Raw genomic sequence first — 16,593 nt, forward strand, 5'->3', positions numbered from 1 at the left:
TTTTCATTTCAGAGTTTTGAAGCACCGTGTTCTTCAGTGTCACTTGAAAGTATTCAAGATACAGATCAAGAGGTTACTGATATATTTATTTACTCTGAATATTTTTAATGAAATTAAGTCAAAGGTTCCTATTTCAATAAAATATAATGAGTATAAAAACCTTGATAGTATGAAAATAACAGTGATGTCACTGCCTAATTCAATACGTAAGTTTTTATGAAGCCATGAAAAACTGTTTGGAGAAGTATTTACATTTACTTTATCACCTTTTGGGCTTTTTTTCTAATAACCTCTAATCTGTTTTGACAGAGTATCTTTTTTTTTTAATTAATTAATTAATTTATTTATTTTTGGCTGTGTTGGGTCTTTGTTTCTGTGCGAGGGCTTTCTCTAGGTGCAGCGAGTGGGGGCCACTCTTCATTGCGGTGCGCGGGTCTCTTGCTGTCGTGGCCTCTCTTGTTGCGGAGCACAGGCTCCAGATGCGCGGGCTCAGTAGTTGTGGCTCATGGGCCCACTTGCTCCACGGCATGTGGGATCTTCCCAGACTAGGGCTTGAACCCGTGTCCCCTGCATTGGCAGGCAGATTCTCAACCACTGCGCCACCAGGGAAGCCCCTCTAATCTGTTTTGAATAAAGAGCATGGAGCCTGTGGCCCACAAGTTACATGAATTTTAAATTAATGTTATGTTTTTGCATGCTTATGCCTTGGCTTGCCAAAATGCAGTATGATATTAGCATGTTTTGCCTCATTTTTCTAATTAGCAACAAGATGGACATTTCTTCAAAGAAAATGAGGGCACATACATTTATTTTTTACCTGTTGCTTCATTTCTCAGCTAGAATCTCCTGGTTGAACCTCGTAGAATTATTGCATACAATTTTATCTTCCCTGCTTCTAAATTAAAATTAGATTCATAGAACACTTTGTGTTTTTCTATTTAAAGGAGACTTTAAAACCATACTGATTGCTTTTTATTTGTGACAGTCAGTTATACTTTTATGTCTTTTGGGTCAATGCTCCTTGAGAGAAGAAAGATTTCTCACCTCTGCTCTAAAGTTAGATTATACTTTAATTTCTTTGCATCAGAATACATCAGGGAACTACTTCCCTGAAGTGAGAAGGGTATTAAGATATGGATTTCAGTTTTTGATGGTTCATAAACAATCTTAGAAATCTTAGGAAAAGTGCTCATCATCCAGATAAAAACATATTTGGCTCCTAAAATACTTTGAAGTGAGAATGGGAATGAGAATTAACTTGTTTTGGAAGTCTGTTTTGTACTAGGCTCTGTGTGAGGTTCTTCACATTATTTCATTTAATCCTTACGAAAAATACTAAAAGGATACAGATATTTAATATTCCTATTGTGTAGATAAACTGAGACCCATGGTTGTTAAATAATATGCTTGCCTAAGGTTGTAGAAATAATAAAGTAAGAAGAGAAGAGCTATATTAGAAACCTTGTGTATGTTTATAAATCTGTATTCTTTTATCATGTGGCTTTCATATTTTTGTAAATATTTTTCTTTCCACAAACTATCTCATATTAAGTGAATTAAGAATTAATTGCTTTTTTCTCTTACTAATCTGCAGAGAAACTAATTCAAAATATTTTGCTGCGGGTCTTTTGCAATTTAGATGCAGATTGTAGAAGAGCTTCACGCTGCACGTGTGGGAAAAAGTGTGGATTTAACTGTGGTTCCACCTTCTGGAGAGTTCACAAGTATGGAGATTGACTTGGTGGAAGATGATGTACATTCCTCTTCTGGTATATCCTATATGCATATGACAGTTTTATGATCTCCTATGTTTTCTTAAGAATTAATGTGCCGACATTCAATTTTTATAATATTTAGAGGAAAAATGTTAAAATGTGCTTATTTGAAATAATAAAGTATATTTCTTTTAGCTACAGGAATCAGGTCTAAGGTTTGTCTTACCATCATTTGCTTTATATATCTCACATTATTAGGCAGTTAGACATATTTTCTCTTTCACCTTTTGCCAAGGGGCAGTAATCAGAGTTATGAGCTGTCTTTTATTTTTGCTCTTAATCATAACTTTTAACAATTTCAGCTTTGTAAAGCACTGATCAGAAATAATGCAAATTGCTCAAAGGTATTATATTCATGGATTTCTTATTTATATAGTAAAATTGTGATTATTCTCACTCCTTGGAGAAGATAATGATAGATATTACCCAAAATATGTTAGTATACTGTTTTGAATTGTATTTGTAAAAATAGTAATGCTATGTTACATTCACATTGCATTTTTCAATTTATTAAGTGTTTTCCTATGCATCAACTTATCTGTTCCTCACATGACCCTATGAAATAACAGTGCTAGTATTATCTTTTTTCTTTCATTTACGTATATTTGTTTTTTCAGTTATATTTCAGAGTACATTAAAATTAGCTTATGATTCCTAAGTACGTAACTACCAGTGATCGAGTACAGGGTTTGGCAACATAGTTACTGCTGGTGCAAGTTAATTTATGATTTAAAATCCATCCGTAAGCAATATACAATATTCTATTGGTGGATAATTAAACACTGATTACTGTTCTTTCTCTTAAGAATTGGAGTAAATGCATTTTTGTTTTTATTGTCTAAAGTACTGCCTTAAGAATGCTGTCAAAGTTCTGTGATATCAAAATTGTAGTTATTATACAAGTCTGTTATCAAATGTCATGAAATCCTCACTTTGCTCTTTTTCTTTAGCAAATACTGCTTCAGACAAAAAGCTTTTGATTGTTGTTGACACAAATATACTGATGAATCATCTCAAATTTGTTAGAATTTTGAAGACAACAGAAATCTCAGGTATTTATAGAACATATTTACCGATTCTGATTTTCTTATTTGAGTTGGTACTTTATATGAACAGTGATGTGGGTTTTTCCCCCCCCACAAACTTATTTCCATTTGGATATGTTATTAAGTATGTGTGTGTATATATACATGAAGCATAATCAACTTAAGTTAAAAAAAAAAAGCCTTTACACGTTAACCTAGCTTCTAAACTTACTCTTTTGTGATTTCCAGTAGTATTTATTTTTGTAACATTCTCTTGACACTTATATCTGGTTTTAGTTCCTATTTTTATCTATTATCTCTTCATTCAGATTGTGAATTTCTTTAAAACTTTTAATTCTCCTATAGCAGTTTGATTTAGTAGCTCAATACATATTTGTTGACATCTAAGAAATCTTTTTATTTTTTAGGCTTTGACAGGCTTGTGTTAATAATTCCCTGGGTTGTTGTGCAAGAGCTGGATCGTATGAAGGCAGGAAAATTACTGAAACGTGCCCAGCACAAAGCTATACCTGCCGTTCATTTCATCAATGACAGTCTCAAAAATCAGGATAGAAAGCTATGGGGTCAGTCAATACAACTTGCATCTCAAAAACTTTGTAAGTATTGTTCTCTCAGGGTGCTTCTTGATTAAGATTTGTTTGGACGCTGACTCATTAATGAAGGGAGATGGTGCAGAACTTTAAAAAAAATTAACAGTATTACAGTGTGAAATGGCAGGGCATAGTGATGCTTTGGCATATTCTGTTAGGCTTGGTTTGGAGGCCTTTGCTTTTTATTTTTCTGCTTCTCCTAGACCTTCTTAGGTTATGTCCATATTTCACAGAGACTGACTGTATAGTTCTGTATGCATAGTTGTCTATATTACAGTACTTTGGATTCTTTTTTTAAAATACCATGTTGAGTGATGAGGCCACTAAGTGATCTATGTTTCTAATCATCACTGCATGCAGTTAATATAATGCAGAGGCAGGCATTGTTTTCCTCTGGTTTGTCACAACCTGTAATAAGGAGGTATTTTTATTATAGAGGTCTATAGATTTTCTCCTGATTTTTTTCCATATTAGTTTTTTTTTTTAGTCATTTAAAAATCTTAGAACCTAAGTATGTTCTTCATGTTTTTAGATTTTTTATACAATTTTTAAAAATTAATTAATTAATTTATAGCTGTGCTGGGTCTTCGTTTCTGTGCAAGGGCTTTCTCTAGTTGTGGCAAGCGGGGGTCACTCTTCATCACACACGCAGGCTCAGTAATTCTGGCTCACAGGCCCAGTTGCTCTGCGGCATGTGGGATCCTCCCAGACCAGGGCCCGAACCCGCGTCCCCTGCATCGTCAGGCAGACTCTCAACCACTGCGCCACCAGGGAAGCCCCCATGTTTTTATTTTACTTTTTAATTTTTTTTTAACATCTTTATTGGAGTATAATTGCTTTACAACGGTGTGCTAGTTTCTGCTTTCTAACAAAGTGAGTCAGCTATACATATACATATATCCCCATACCTCCTCACACTTGTGTCTCCCTCCCACCCTCCCTATCCCACCCCTTGTTCTTCATGTTTTATATAACTATTTGGAAAAAGATCTGTGTGTAAAGCAACACTGTTGCCTCTGCAGAGTTTATACATACATTTAGAGGATATATTTCATTCTTTAAAAATTGGTTTCTTTCCAACTCAGAAATATTTGTATATGTAGATTTATCTTATTTTAAATATGGATTTATGTTGTCTACTGTATCCATATTTACTATAGGATATGAAATAATTCATCTTTAGATGAATCTAATCATGAAATTAACCCTGAGAAGGCTTTTGGCACAGCTGTTTAGTCTTAAATCTTTGAAGAAAAAGGGCCTCTCCCATTAATTTCTTTATTTATTCTCTTTACAAATATTTATTAGCTGTTAGTATATTCCAAATACAATGCTTATGCATTTTGAGTAGGAACATCATGTGCTGTTTAAGAGCTTTTAAAGGAAACCACTAAAAAAAATCACGTATTAGAGTTAAGAAAATATTAAAAATATTAAAATTAAAAACATATTAAATTGAACACCTTAGATGGTCTTTTTTTTTTTTTTACTTTCCGTTATGAAAACTTTCAAATGCAGTATAATATATAATATAATATAATATAATATAATATAATAATGAATTCCTATGTACCTCTCACTCATTTTCAGTGATTCTCAACATTTTGTCATTCTTGTTTATTCTCTCATTTCCTTTTCCCCTTCTCCCCCAACTCCTGGAGCTCCTGTAGTACTTTGGTATGTATTGCTAACAGATAGGACTTTTTAAAAAAGCAGCCATGCAGTTAACAAAACCTCTGATCTAAACCATCCTTTCAGTAAAACCCCGATCCTTAAGAAGAGGTGGGAATTTTTTTTTACTCTTAACCTTTTATTGTTTTTGTTAGTTGATATGAATTGTGTTTTATTATATAATTATATAGATGATGATAATAATAGAGAACATGGCCATTACTCTCCAGACCTTTTTCTAAGTGCTTTACAGCTAATATCTCATTCTAACCTTATAGTACTTGTGGAAGATAAATTCTTATTAGATCCATTTTATTGATGAGGAAATTGAGACATAGAGATGTTAAGAACTTGTCCTAAATGGAATATCTGTCCCTTCAATAGATTGACTTTGAGACTTATTTTAGAAGAGCTAATTTTAGAATAGATATTTTGGCCACATTTATTATTTATAGATGCTTGTTATGTTTCTTTTGATTTTTCCATTTTTATGTGCTTTTTTGATACTTCTTCAGTCTATGCTTTTTGGGTTATTAAGGAGGATAAATCATAGTAGTGGTCTCAAACTTCTGTGCTGCTTCAACTTCTGGGTCTTCCTTGATATCCATATTTCACTTTAAAGCTTAAATTGGTATTATTTGATCTTTGTTTTGTTACATTGCACTTTTAGTTGTAAGGTTGTAGATAGATTATTTGTGTAATTGTCTGTCAGATAAATCCTTTATGTGTTTCACTATATCATTGTTATCTGTCAAACTGATTATTTAAAACATTCTTTATATAAAATCTAATGTAACATTTACTCTGTTGATAGTGATTTTATGATATCCTTTAGAAATATCCTTAGTCACTTTTATCATAATAAAATTATATTTTATATTCTGATGGTAAATTGAAATTCTTATGTAAAAACTTAATTCAGGATTATTGAGTGAAATTAAAGTACTTGCTTGGAGAAAAGCAAGAACAAAACAGACTTTACATCTGTCGAGCACATTTGCCACTAACTCTAATAATTGCTTATCTTGCTGTATTATTTTCTTTTATGTAATCACAGTATTATAACAATGTATTTTTTTAGACAAGCATTTTCCATTAAAAAAAAGAAAAATGCCACAAATTGAATGCAGATAGTCCATGTTAAAATAGCCTTAGTTGACCATAATTTTAGTGTTGTCCTTACTCTTTTCAAAATTGTGTTTATTTGATGTAGTATGCATTATGGTGAGAAGAGAATAGGATTTGAAATGTGATTGACCTGGGTTTATAAGCTGACCTAGGGAAAGTTGAAGGTGAGGAAACTGAGTAAATGAAATGGGGGGAAATGACCTCCCCCTGAAAAAAATGTTGTGAAGATTGGTTGAGCTAATGTATTACTTAATGATTTATGGTCTGGAATAGGCGATAATTCTTTTGTGTCCTTTTACATGAGAAGGTTATACAGATTGATTAGAAAAACTAAAAATCCCTTTCCCCTAAATGGACATAAATTATTAATAGGTAATTCACAAAAGAAGTACAACTAGTCAGTCCTTTGTTTAAGGCAAATATTTTCCTGTTTGCTATTTTTAATATTGTTAATTTCTTATGTATAAAGTTTTAGTTTATATCTTTCACTTTTTCCTTTGTTTTTTTTTTTTTTTATTGCTTCTATGTTTAGAAAGCTGCTCCTTCCCAGCACTTGATAGGAACACAGTGCTCAGTGCATTGGGAATATAAATTAGTAACTTTTCAGGAGAGCAATTTATTAGTGTGTATTAAGAAGCCAAAAGAGATGGTTCTCTTTCTAGAAATTATTTTAAAGAAATAATCAGAGATGCTCACAGTGGTTTATATAATGTTCATCACAGCATGATTTATGCAGCAAAAAAATTGGAAACAATCTAACAGTTGTAGAAGTTACATATAATGATGTAGTCATATGAGAGAATATTGTATTTTGAACAATGTTAATGACATGTGATATTAAAATAAGATTGAAAAGAATATAAAGTGCAATCCCAAATTTCTTAGATTAAGTTAGAGAAAAACAAATATCATATGACATCACTTATATATGGAATCTATAAAAAATTAATACAAAAAAACACTTAGAAATTTGTCTCAGTTCTGAAGGCTAGGAGTCTAAAATCAGTGTGTCAGCAGGGTTGTTTCCTTCTGAGGGCTTTGAGAGAAAGATCTGTTCCAAACTGCTCTTCTTGTCTTATAGATGGCCATCTTCTCCCTATGTCTATTCACATCGTCTTCTCTCTGTGCACGTCTGTCTCCAATTTTCCCCTTTTTAATAAGAATACTAAGTCCCATTGGATTAGGGCTGACACTAATAGACTCACTTTAACTTGCAAAAAGAATAAAAAATAAAAATAAGATTTAAAAGAATATGAAGTACAATCCCAAATTTCTCAGATTATGCATGTATACTTATAGATGGTGGATATTGGTAATATTGAGCTGATGGAATTATGAGTTATTTTAATTTTCTTAATATTTGCTGAATTTTCCAGATTTTCTGTAATTATTTTATTTTTATAATTAGGTAAAAATAATTAAAAGGAAAAATAAAGTTATCTGACACCTCCCACATGAGACATTTATTCCATCATTTTTATATTTTCTTTTATTATATTTTTGTTGAATCATTTATCTGCCAAATATTTGTACCAGACACTTCTAAGTGTTGAGGCTGCAGCAGTGAATGAGACATACAAGGCCTGCTGTTGAGAAGCTTTAATTCTATTAAATGTTAAAAATCATATTAACTATAATTTATACAGAATTTATTTTGGTGTTGAATGTGAGTAGAGGTTGTTGCTGTTGAAGTGCCATTTAAGCTGAGTCTTAAGTAATAAATATATGCTACTTAAGGAACACATGATGTAAGCATATATTGGGCCAAGTGTTTCATAAATTTTCTCATTTAATCATCCTGTTCAGCAGTTTGTCCATTATTACATGTCCAGTATGCGGGAAAGCAGGGATTCAAACCCAGATCAGTCTGTTTTCAGAGTCTGTTTTGTTCACTTCTGAATAGTACCTGAGCAGGTGCTCAAAAATATTTGTTGATAAAATATTTCATGAATATTCTTGTAGTTTTAGGTATATCTTCCAGGCCCATGTGTCCTAGAAAAAATGACAGAACAGGTAATCTTGAACTTTGATACCTTTAGGGCATGTACTGTAGCCTTTAAACATCCTTCTTTTGGTCAAATTGAGTTACTAAAGTTAACCAGTGATTTTGAGCTGCCCATTTTGCATTATTGTGGTATTTACTCTGTGAGCTAAAAGAAGGAAAATTGACTGCTATAATACATGTCTGGCTGGCTGGCTGGTTGTCTGATTAAAGAACTGAATCACGTCTCCCTGAGGCTCATGCTGTGAGATTAGTTGAGTTCTGTCTAGATTTCACCACGAGATTGTGAGATCCCAAAGAGCTTGTCTTTTGAATGTCCAGTTACCTAGCATAGGCACCTGGTGCAAATTAGACCCTATATAAATATTTATTGAATGCATGAATGAATTTTCTAATTTGATAGTTTAGAGGACTAAGTGACTGTAGGCTAAAAGTTGAGGGGAAAAAAGGTTATAATCTGGGAACAAAGTTGAGTCTCACTGTCCAGTACATCTTGAATTTCAGTGTGTAAGAGAGTTGCCAAAGGCTTAAATCAATTTTTGGGTCCAGGCTCCAAAGATTCTTTTCCAGAAATGGGTCTGGGTAAGTACCCCAGGGAGTTCTGAGGCAAGTAGTGTAAGGACTTATAAGAAATGCTGTCTTTGGTCCTATTCCTACACATTACATTATTTTCACAAAAAAACAAGCTTACTACATGCTTTAAGGCTTGGAGAATGCTAGAGGACACTCTGTCAGCCACATATTAGCATTTGTTAGAAATTACTTTTTGTATTCTCTGCCTAGCGCCTATGTTGCCTTCTTCTGTACATCTCTCTCTAAATGTTATTGCTTAGAGTTTAAGAAAAAGCAGACACATGAAAGTGGTTCTGTTGTTGGCAGAACAGTTGCTTATAATTTTACAGACCTCTTTTAAGTTGTTAATTTTAAGCATGATGTAATCATATAATTTACTTATGTTAAGTCACTAAGTGACTGAACTGAGACTAGATTCGTAGCTTTTGGTTTCTAATATGGCATTTAACCTACTGATCAGATTTTTTCCGTTGGGTTTATTAATAGGCATATCCTATTCCATTTTACTGATAGTAGCAAACTAATCAGTTTATTAAACCCACAACTATATGCTGCCTGAATTCTAGATCCAGAATTTTCAAGGCATTGTTTTTGTTGTGTCTTATCTTCCTCTTCTTATTTAAAAAGTTTTCTTTCTTTTAGATGATTTGATTTGTATATATGGCCTAGATTATTCATACAGTTCCCAGATTTTTAGTGTGCTTATTGATTGTTGCTTTTACTAAATTTGCAGATGGATTGAGCGATGAGAACAATGATGACCGTGTATTAAAATGCTGTCTTCAGTACCAAGAATTATTCCCTTGTTCTCTTGTTATTTTGTGCACGTGAGTTTCATTATCATTTTACTCTTTTTTTAAAAATAGTGACTTATATTAAAGAATTTTTAAAAATCATAGTGTCCCCCATACCAAGATGAAAAACATACATACTTTTCTAAATCTGCCAGTAAGTATATTCAGTTATATCTCACATTCTTATAATGTGCAAGCTATAGAAGAATGAGATTTGAATCTCATGGTTTCATTTCAACTTAAGTTATTTGATATTTAGAAAACTTTTGAAAAAGCAGGGAAAGTCAATTTAACATCCCCAAAAAATAGAAATAAAAATCTGACATTTTTGGTCATGAGGCAGGAGAGTTAATTAACTAATTAATTAATTTGTGGAGAAGGGCTAAGTTTTGTTGCAGTTATATCCTTGATGCCTGTGATAGAGTTAGAGTTGGAATTTTGGATCTACCACTTAATCAGCTTTGTGTCCTTGGAAAGTTGCTTAATGTTTCCTCATGTGTAAAATATAGGGAGGATAATAATATCTGCCTTTATAAGGTTATTGTGAGTATTTAGTCAGAAAAAATATATATATGACTTAGAAGAGTGCCTAGCACATAAAATTATCTCAAGAGTTTTTTCCTCCTCCTCCCTTCCTGATTCCATTCCTCCATTCCCAACTAATGTATTCATAACTTAGTTCTAAGGTAAAAGTATCATAATGTTAAGCAAAATTGTATTCATCATGTATGAGAAAAGGCTTTAAAGGAACTGATAAGAGCAATTTTAATTTGCAGTTTTAGTCTGAATTGTATTCACTGAAAAATGGGCTTTTTACAGTTTCATGATCATGCCTAAGTTCTCTGAAATGGAGTGATTATAGAAATGAATAGCCATAAGATTTTTCTTGTAAGGGGGCTTGGTCAATTATCATTTTAGCTGTGTTCAAAGATAATGTTATTTTTTTATATTAAAGGAAATATTACAGATTTCTATCTCTAGTTTCAAATTATTTTTTAATCTAGGACATAATATATCATGTTGGAGTTTGTTGAAGGCTGAAATAGAATTAGTAATATGTTAATCATTTTGAATTTGTGATAAACTAAAATTGAGAGATAATTTTTATATATTTGTTATTTTTTTAGTTCAACTTAGAATGAAAATTAAATTGGTGAGATTTTGTCAGTCCTCCATTATTTCTGCAGTCACTGTTTTGGAATTAACAGATGTAACAGTTTTTAGTGAAATGAAAATTTGTAGTCAGACTTTACTTTTAACTGACATCATCAGGCAAGCCTGTTTTTTATTTTTTCCTATAAAGTGTGATAATCATACTGTGTTAAGTCACACATACTTAATGTGAGGATACATTTATATTACTTAAATGGATGATGATTATAATAATTAATATTAATAACGGTGATTAGGGGAACCCTTCTATAAACACTATATACTATACCTCATTCTAAGTGCTTTACTCATATTTACAATCCTAAATATGGGCCAGGAACCCCCAGTTAATATCTCTAGTCCACATCTCTCTTCTAAAGTCTCGACTAGTATATTCATCTACTTATTTGATATCTTTTTTTGGATGTCTCCTAGACATCTGGGACCTACCATCTCCAAAAATGAACTCCTGATCTTTCCTTCTAAACTGTTCTCCATCTGAATAAAAAGTGCCATCTTCCACCCATTTGCTAAAGCCAGAAACCTAGGAGTCATTTTTGATTCCTGCCTTTCCTTAGTAATCTATATCCAGTTAAATAGCAGGTCTTGTATGGTCTTCTTTTCTTTGTCTACTCTGCCACCATCCGATGTCAAGTGATGTTATTTTTCCTGTTCCTTTTCTGTTCTAAGACCCATTATGCTCTCTACTTCAATACTTACTTTCCATTTATTTTTCAAAAAGTAATGTATTTCTAATTTTTAAAAAGTTTCGTTATGAAGAATTTCAACAACTTTCAAAATGAAGAAGAGTTAATAAACTCCTAAATACTCAGTTACAACAATTATCAAGATTCTACCATTCTTCTATTATCTATATTTCTGTCCCCCTATATGATTATTTTTATACAGTTCTTTTTATTTTAAGGGAAAATGTATAATATTAAAATGCCCAAATCTTAACTATACAGTGTTGACAGTGGATACCCTGGTGTAGCCCACATCTCTCTTGATACATAGAATATTTCCATTACCCCCAAAAATACTCTCATGCCCCTTTTGTGCTCTTTTCCTAGTTTCTTAAGGTGGATGCTTAGATCATTTTTTGAGACTGCTGTAAATTTCTCTTTAAGCACTGCTTTAGCTGCGTTCCACAAATTTTAATATGTTGTGTTTTTATTTTCATTCAATTTAATATATTTTATAATTTTCAGGAATTCCCCGGCAGTCCAGTGGTTAGGACTCAATGCTTTCACTGCCGGGGCCCTGGTTTGGATTCGATCTCTGGTCGGGGAACTAAGATCCTGGAGCCATACGGCGTGGCCAAAAAAAAAAAAATTATAATTTTCCTTATAATTTCCTTTTGACCCATAAGTTATTTAGATATTTGTTACAATTAATTCCACATATTTTCAAAATTTCCAGTTATCTTTTGTTATTGATTTGCTCTTTAATTCTGTTATGACTTGAGAACATAATTTATATGATTTCTATTCTTTTAAATTTGTTAAACTTTGTTTTATGACCAAGAATAAGGTCTAACTTGGTGAATATTTTATGTGCACTTAAGAAGAATGTATTCAGCTCTTGTGGGTAGAGTATTCCATAAATTTTAAATAGGTCAATTTTATTGATAGTGTTGTTCATGTCTTCTATAACCTTACTAATTATCTGTCTACTTGTTCTATGATTACTGAGAGAGGAGTATTGAAATTCCCAACTGTAATTGTGGATTTGTTTACTTCTCCTTTCTGTTCTCTTTGTTTTATTTCATGTATTATGAAGCTCTTTAGTCAGAGGCATACACATTTAGGATTGTCTTCTTGGTGAATTGACACCTTTCTCATACAATGTCTCACTTTGTTACTGATAATATTCCTGGTTCTGAAGTTTCCTTTGTTTAGTATTAATATTACTACTCCAGTTTTGTTTGCTTAATATTTATATTGTATATCTTTTTCATCCATTTACTTTTAACCTATCTGTATCTTTATATTAAAGTATTTTGTGGATAGCATGTAGTTGGTACTTTTCTTTTTTTCCATTCTGACAATTTCTGTCTTTTTAATTGATGAATTTCTACTATTCACAGTTAATTGGTTGGATCAGAATCTACCATTTTGCTAATTATTTTCTATTTGTTCAGCTATTCTTTTCTTCCTTTTCCTTTTTTTTTGCTTGGATTAATTGTGGTGCCATTTTATCTCCGTTATTGACTATACCTTTTTGAAAAAACTTTAATGGTTACTTCAGTGTTTATAATATACAGCTTTACTTGATCAAAGTCTACCTTTAAATAATATTATATTGCTTCATGTATATTGTAAGGATTTTAATATGCTTCATATTTCTCCCCGTCTGTTTTTGCTATCATTGTCATATATATAACCTTTACAGAAACAATGAACACAATACTTTGCTAATATTTTTGCTTCAGCCATTTACCATCTAAAGCAATTAAAAATAAAGTGAATATTTTAATCTTGCATTCCATTTTTAGCACTCTTCATTTCTTTTTTTGGATCCAAGTTTCTGTCTGGTGTCAGATTTCTGGTCATATTCATTTTGCCCAAACAACTTTCTTTGACATGTTAAATCTGTTGGCAGAGAATTTTCTGGTTTTATTTGTCTGATAGTGTATTTATTTATTTATTTTTGAAAGATATTTTTACTAGATGTACAATTCTGGGTTGATTTTTTTTTTTTTTCTTCTGGTATTTTAAAGGTGTCACTCCATTTTCTTCTAGCTTGTTTGGTTTCTGATGAGAAGTCTGCTGTAAATGTTGTCTTTTTCCTCTGTGTGTAATGTGTCTTTTTTTCCCCTCTCATTGCTTTCAAGACTTTGTTTCTTGTTTTTTTAGCAGTTTGTTTTAGCAGTCTTTAGCAGTTATGGCCAGTTGTTTGTGTGTATGTTTGTGGTAGAGGAGAGGAAATTATCCTGCTTGATATTCTCTGAGCTTCTTGGATCTATGGTTTGGTGTTCATTTTTAGTTTTGGAAAATTCTCAGCCAAATATTTCTTCAGATATTTCTTCTGCCCCATTCCTTCTTTTCTCCTTCTGGTATTACAGAATTACATTGTAGTAGTCAGCATCCATGATGACTCCAGTGATCCCTGCCTCTTAGTATTTTTTGTTTGTTTGTTTTTGTTTTTTCTTTCTTTTTTTTGGCTGCACTGCATTGTGAGATCTTACTTAGTTCCCTGACCAGGGATGGAACCCAGGCCCCCTACAGTGGAAGTGCAGAGTCCTAACCACTGGACTTCCAGGGAGTTCCCTGTGCCTCTTAGTATTAATGCCCTTGTGTAGTTCTTTTCTACATTGTACCAGGATTGGTTGTCTGTGTGACAGATAGCATGCATCTGAAGCGATGGATGGTGTGTCACTTCTTAGATTAGGTTATAAAAGACTGGGAATTCCTTCTTGGGCACTCTTGTTTCTTCCATCTCTCTTGGATCACTTGTTGTGGGGAAGCAAGTTCCATGCTGTGAGGAGCCCTGTGGAGAGGCCCACATGCTGAGAAACTGAAGCCTCCAGACAAAAACCAGTGAAGGGCTACTCCCTGCCTATAGCCACATGAATGAGCAGCAATTAAATCTTGAGATAACTGCAACCCCAGGCAATAGCACGCTTCACCTTTGTGAGATACCATGAGCCAGAACCATTCAGTCAAGCTACTCTCAGATCCCTGACTCTTAGAAGCTGTGTGAGATAATAAATGTTTTTTCAAGCTGCTAAATTTTGGGGATTAATTGTTACACAGCAGTAGACAACTAATACATGCATGTATATTGGACCATTTGATATTGTCCAACAGCTCTTATGTATTTTTTTAACCTTTTATTCTCTTTTTGTTTCAGTTTGGATAATTTCTTTTGACCTGTCTTAATGTATGTTGTTTCTTTCCTCACTTGTGTTGAGTCTGTTGAGGAGCCTGCTGAAGGCATTCTTCATTTCCATCTGGTTTTACATGCTATTCACCTTTTTCATTAGAGCCTCTAACAGATTAATCAAAATTATTTAAAATTTCCTATCAGATAGTTTCAACATCTGTGTCATGTCTGAGTCTGGTTCTGTTGATTGCTTTGTCTTTTGGCAGTGTGTTGCTTTTTCTTCTGGGCAGAATTTATATGCAGATTTTAGGACTCACCTTCTCTGTGGTTTCCTCCCTTCTTCAGGTTCCGCCTTAACTTTCTATATGCTCTGGCCAGTCCTGAACAGTGCCCTCTGACATTTCAAGCCATAAATGCTGTGGCTTTCTGTTGTAAGGCAGTGATGAATTAGGGAATACCTTCAGGCAAAAAGATAGAAAATTGTAGCTCTTACCAGTGCAGCATCTGCTTCTTGAATGTAGATTCCCCTCCACCTTCCGCCTACATTTGATTGCCTTCTAGTGCCTTCAAATAGGGTTTTTTGGGGTTGTCTTTTTTTGTTGCTTTTGGTCCAGATTTTCTGATTCTTGTTGTGGGAGGGTTGGTTAGTCTGACCAAACTACTCTGCCATTAACAAAAGCTGGAAGCCTACTAGTTGCAAGAACAACAGTTTGGTAAACACAGATCTGATCATGTCATTTCCCCATTGAAGCCCTTAAATCTCTTTCCATTTATTAATGTTCTTGCCTTTCTCTGTAGCCACGTAAACTGGTCTCATGCACTATGCTCTAATCATACTGACTCTTTCAGCAAATAGCAAATTCACATCATTTGTCTTATGCTCACTCTAAGGAAATTTATAATTGCTTACCCTGTGTAAATTATTTATCTTACTATGGCTCTCTGTGTTTATCTTGGGATTGGGATGATCATATTCTTGTGTTCAAGTCCATCTCCCACTTACCGGGTATAACTATGGACAAGTTACTTAACCTTTTTATACCTCGGTTTCTTTCTTTCTTTTTTTTTTTTTGGCCATGCCGCATGGCTTATGGGATCTTGGTTCCCCGACCAGGGATTGAACCCAGGCCCTCAGCAGTGAAAGCGTGGAGTCCTAACCAGTGGACCCCCAGGGACTTCCCATACACCTCAGTTTCTTATGTGTGAAATGGGGATAAAAATTAGTATCACTCCTACCTAAGAGGTTTCTTTTGAGAATTAAATGGATTGATATATATATAAAGTGCTTAGAACAGTGCCTGGTACCTGGGAAACATTCAGTATATAATAATAATAATTATTCTCAAAAGCTCAGATGATTTGATTCTAGTGTATATTTATTTATATTCTATATTAAAAAAATTGTTATCGTTTCTTAATATATATGATGAGAATCACCAACCTCTGATTAGATTCCATGTGTTTTTAGTTGCCATGTGATTTATCTTATAAAAAATAAAATATTTTTTCCTCCTAACCCAACCTTAGGGATGATAGAAATTTAAGAAACAAAGGCCTAATAAGTGGTGTGAAGTCACTCAGTAAAGAAGAATTGAGTGCAGAATTATTAAACTTATCTCTGAACACAATTGTATGTCATCAGCCTTGTATATCTAAACAACAATTGAAAGCAGGTAGTATTCTTACTACAAATAATTAGAAATATATCATATTTTATGTACTAAGAATATTGATAACAGTTGGAATTAATAGTAAATTTTTATTTTGTACATTGAAAGTAACATTGTTTGGAGTATTTTCTGGCACAAATGGTAGAGATGAATGAATATTATAATGATAATCCAAGAGAAAATATAACATTATTGCCTTCTACATATACTTTTACAAATTAATTTGAATTTTTGTCTGTACACTCACATACATTTTTATATATTTATAATCACTGTGTGCATCCTATTTTTTACCTCAGAGTATACCTTTTAAATTAATAGTAGCCACAGGAAATAATTCATTTGAGGTAGAGAGAAATTTTTA

General features: G+C 32.9%; 1 protein-coding gene across 2 annotated transcripts in view; it reads left to right on the forward strand.

The window, feature by feature from the left end:
* The window catches only part of SWT1 (SWT1 RNA endoribonuclease homolog), a 91,421-nt gene that overhangs the window by 15,530 nt on the left and 59,298 nt on the right, over positions 1-16,593 (forward strand). For both annotated transcript variants that reach the window (XM_060035318.1, XM_060035325.1), the window contains exons 6-11: positions 13-72; positions 1,640-1,769; positions 2,726-2,827; positions 3,229-3,417; positions 9,519-9,612; positions 16,087-16,232. In XM_060035318.1, the coding sequence (XP_059891301.1) occupies positions 13-72; positions 1,640-1,769; positions 2,726-2,827; positions 3,229-3,417; positions 9,519-9,612; positions 16,087-16,232 (721 nt within the window). The remainder of the gene's footprint in view (positions 1-12; positions 73-1,639; positions 1,770-2,725; positions 2,828-3,228; positions 3,418-9,518; positions 9,613-16,086; positions 16,233-16,593) is intronic.

This window comes from Delphinus delphis, chromosome 1 (genome assembly GCF_949987515.2).
Source record: "Delphinus delphis chromosome 1, mDelDel1.2, whole genome shotgun sequence".
NCBI lineage: Eukaryota > Metazoa > Chordata > Mammalia > Artiodactyla > Delphinidae > Delphinus > Delphinus delphis.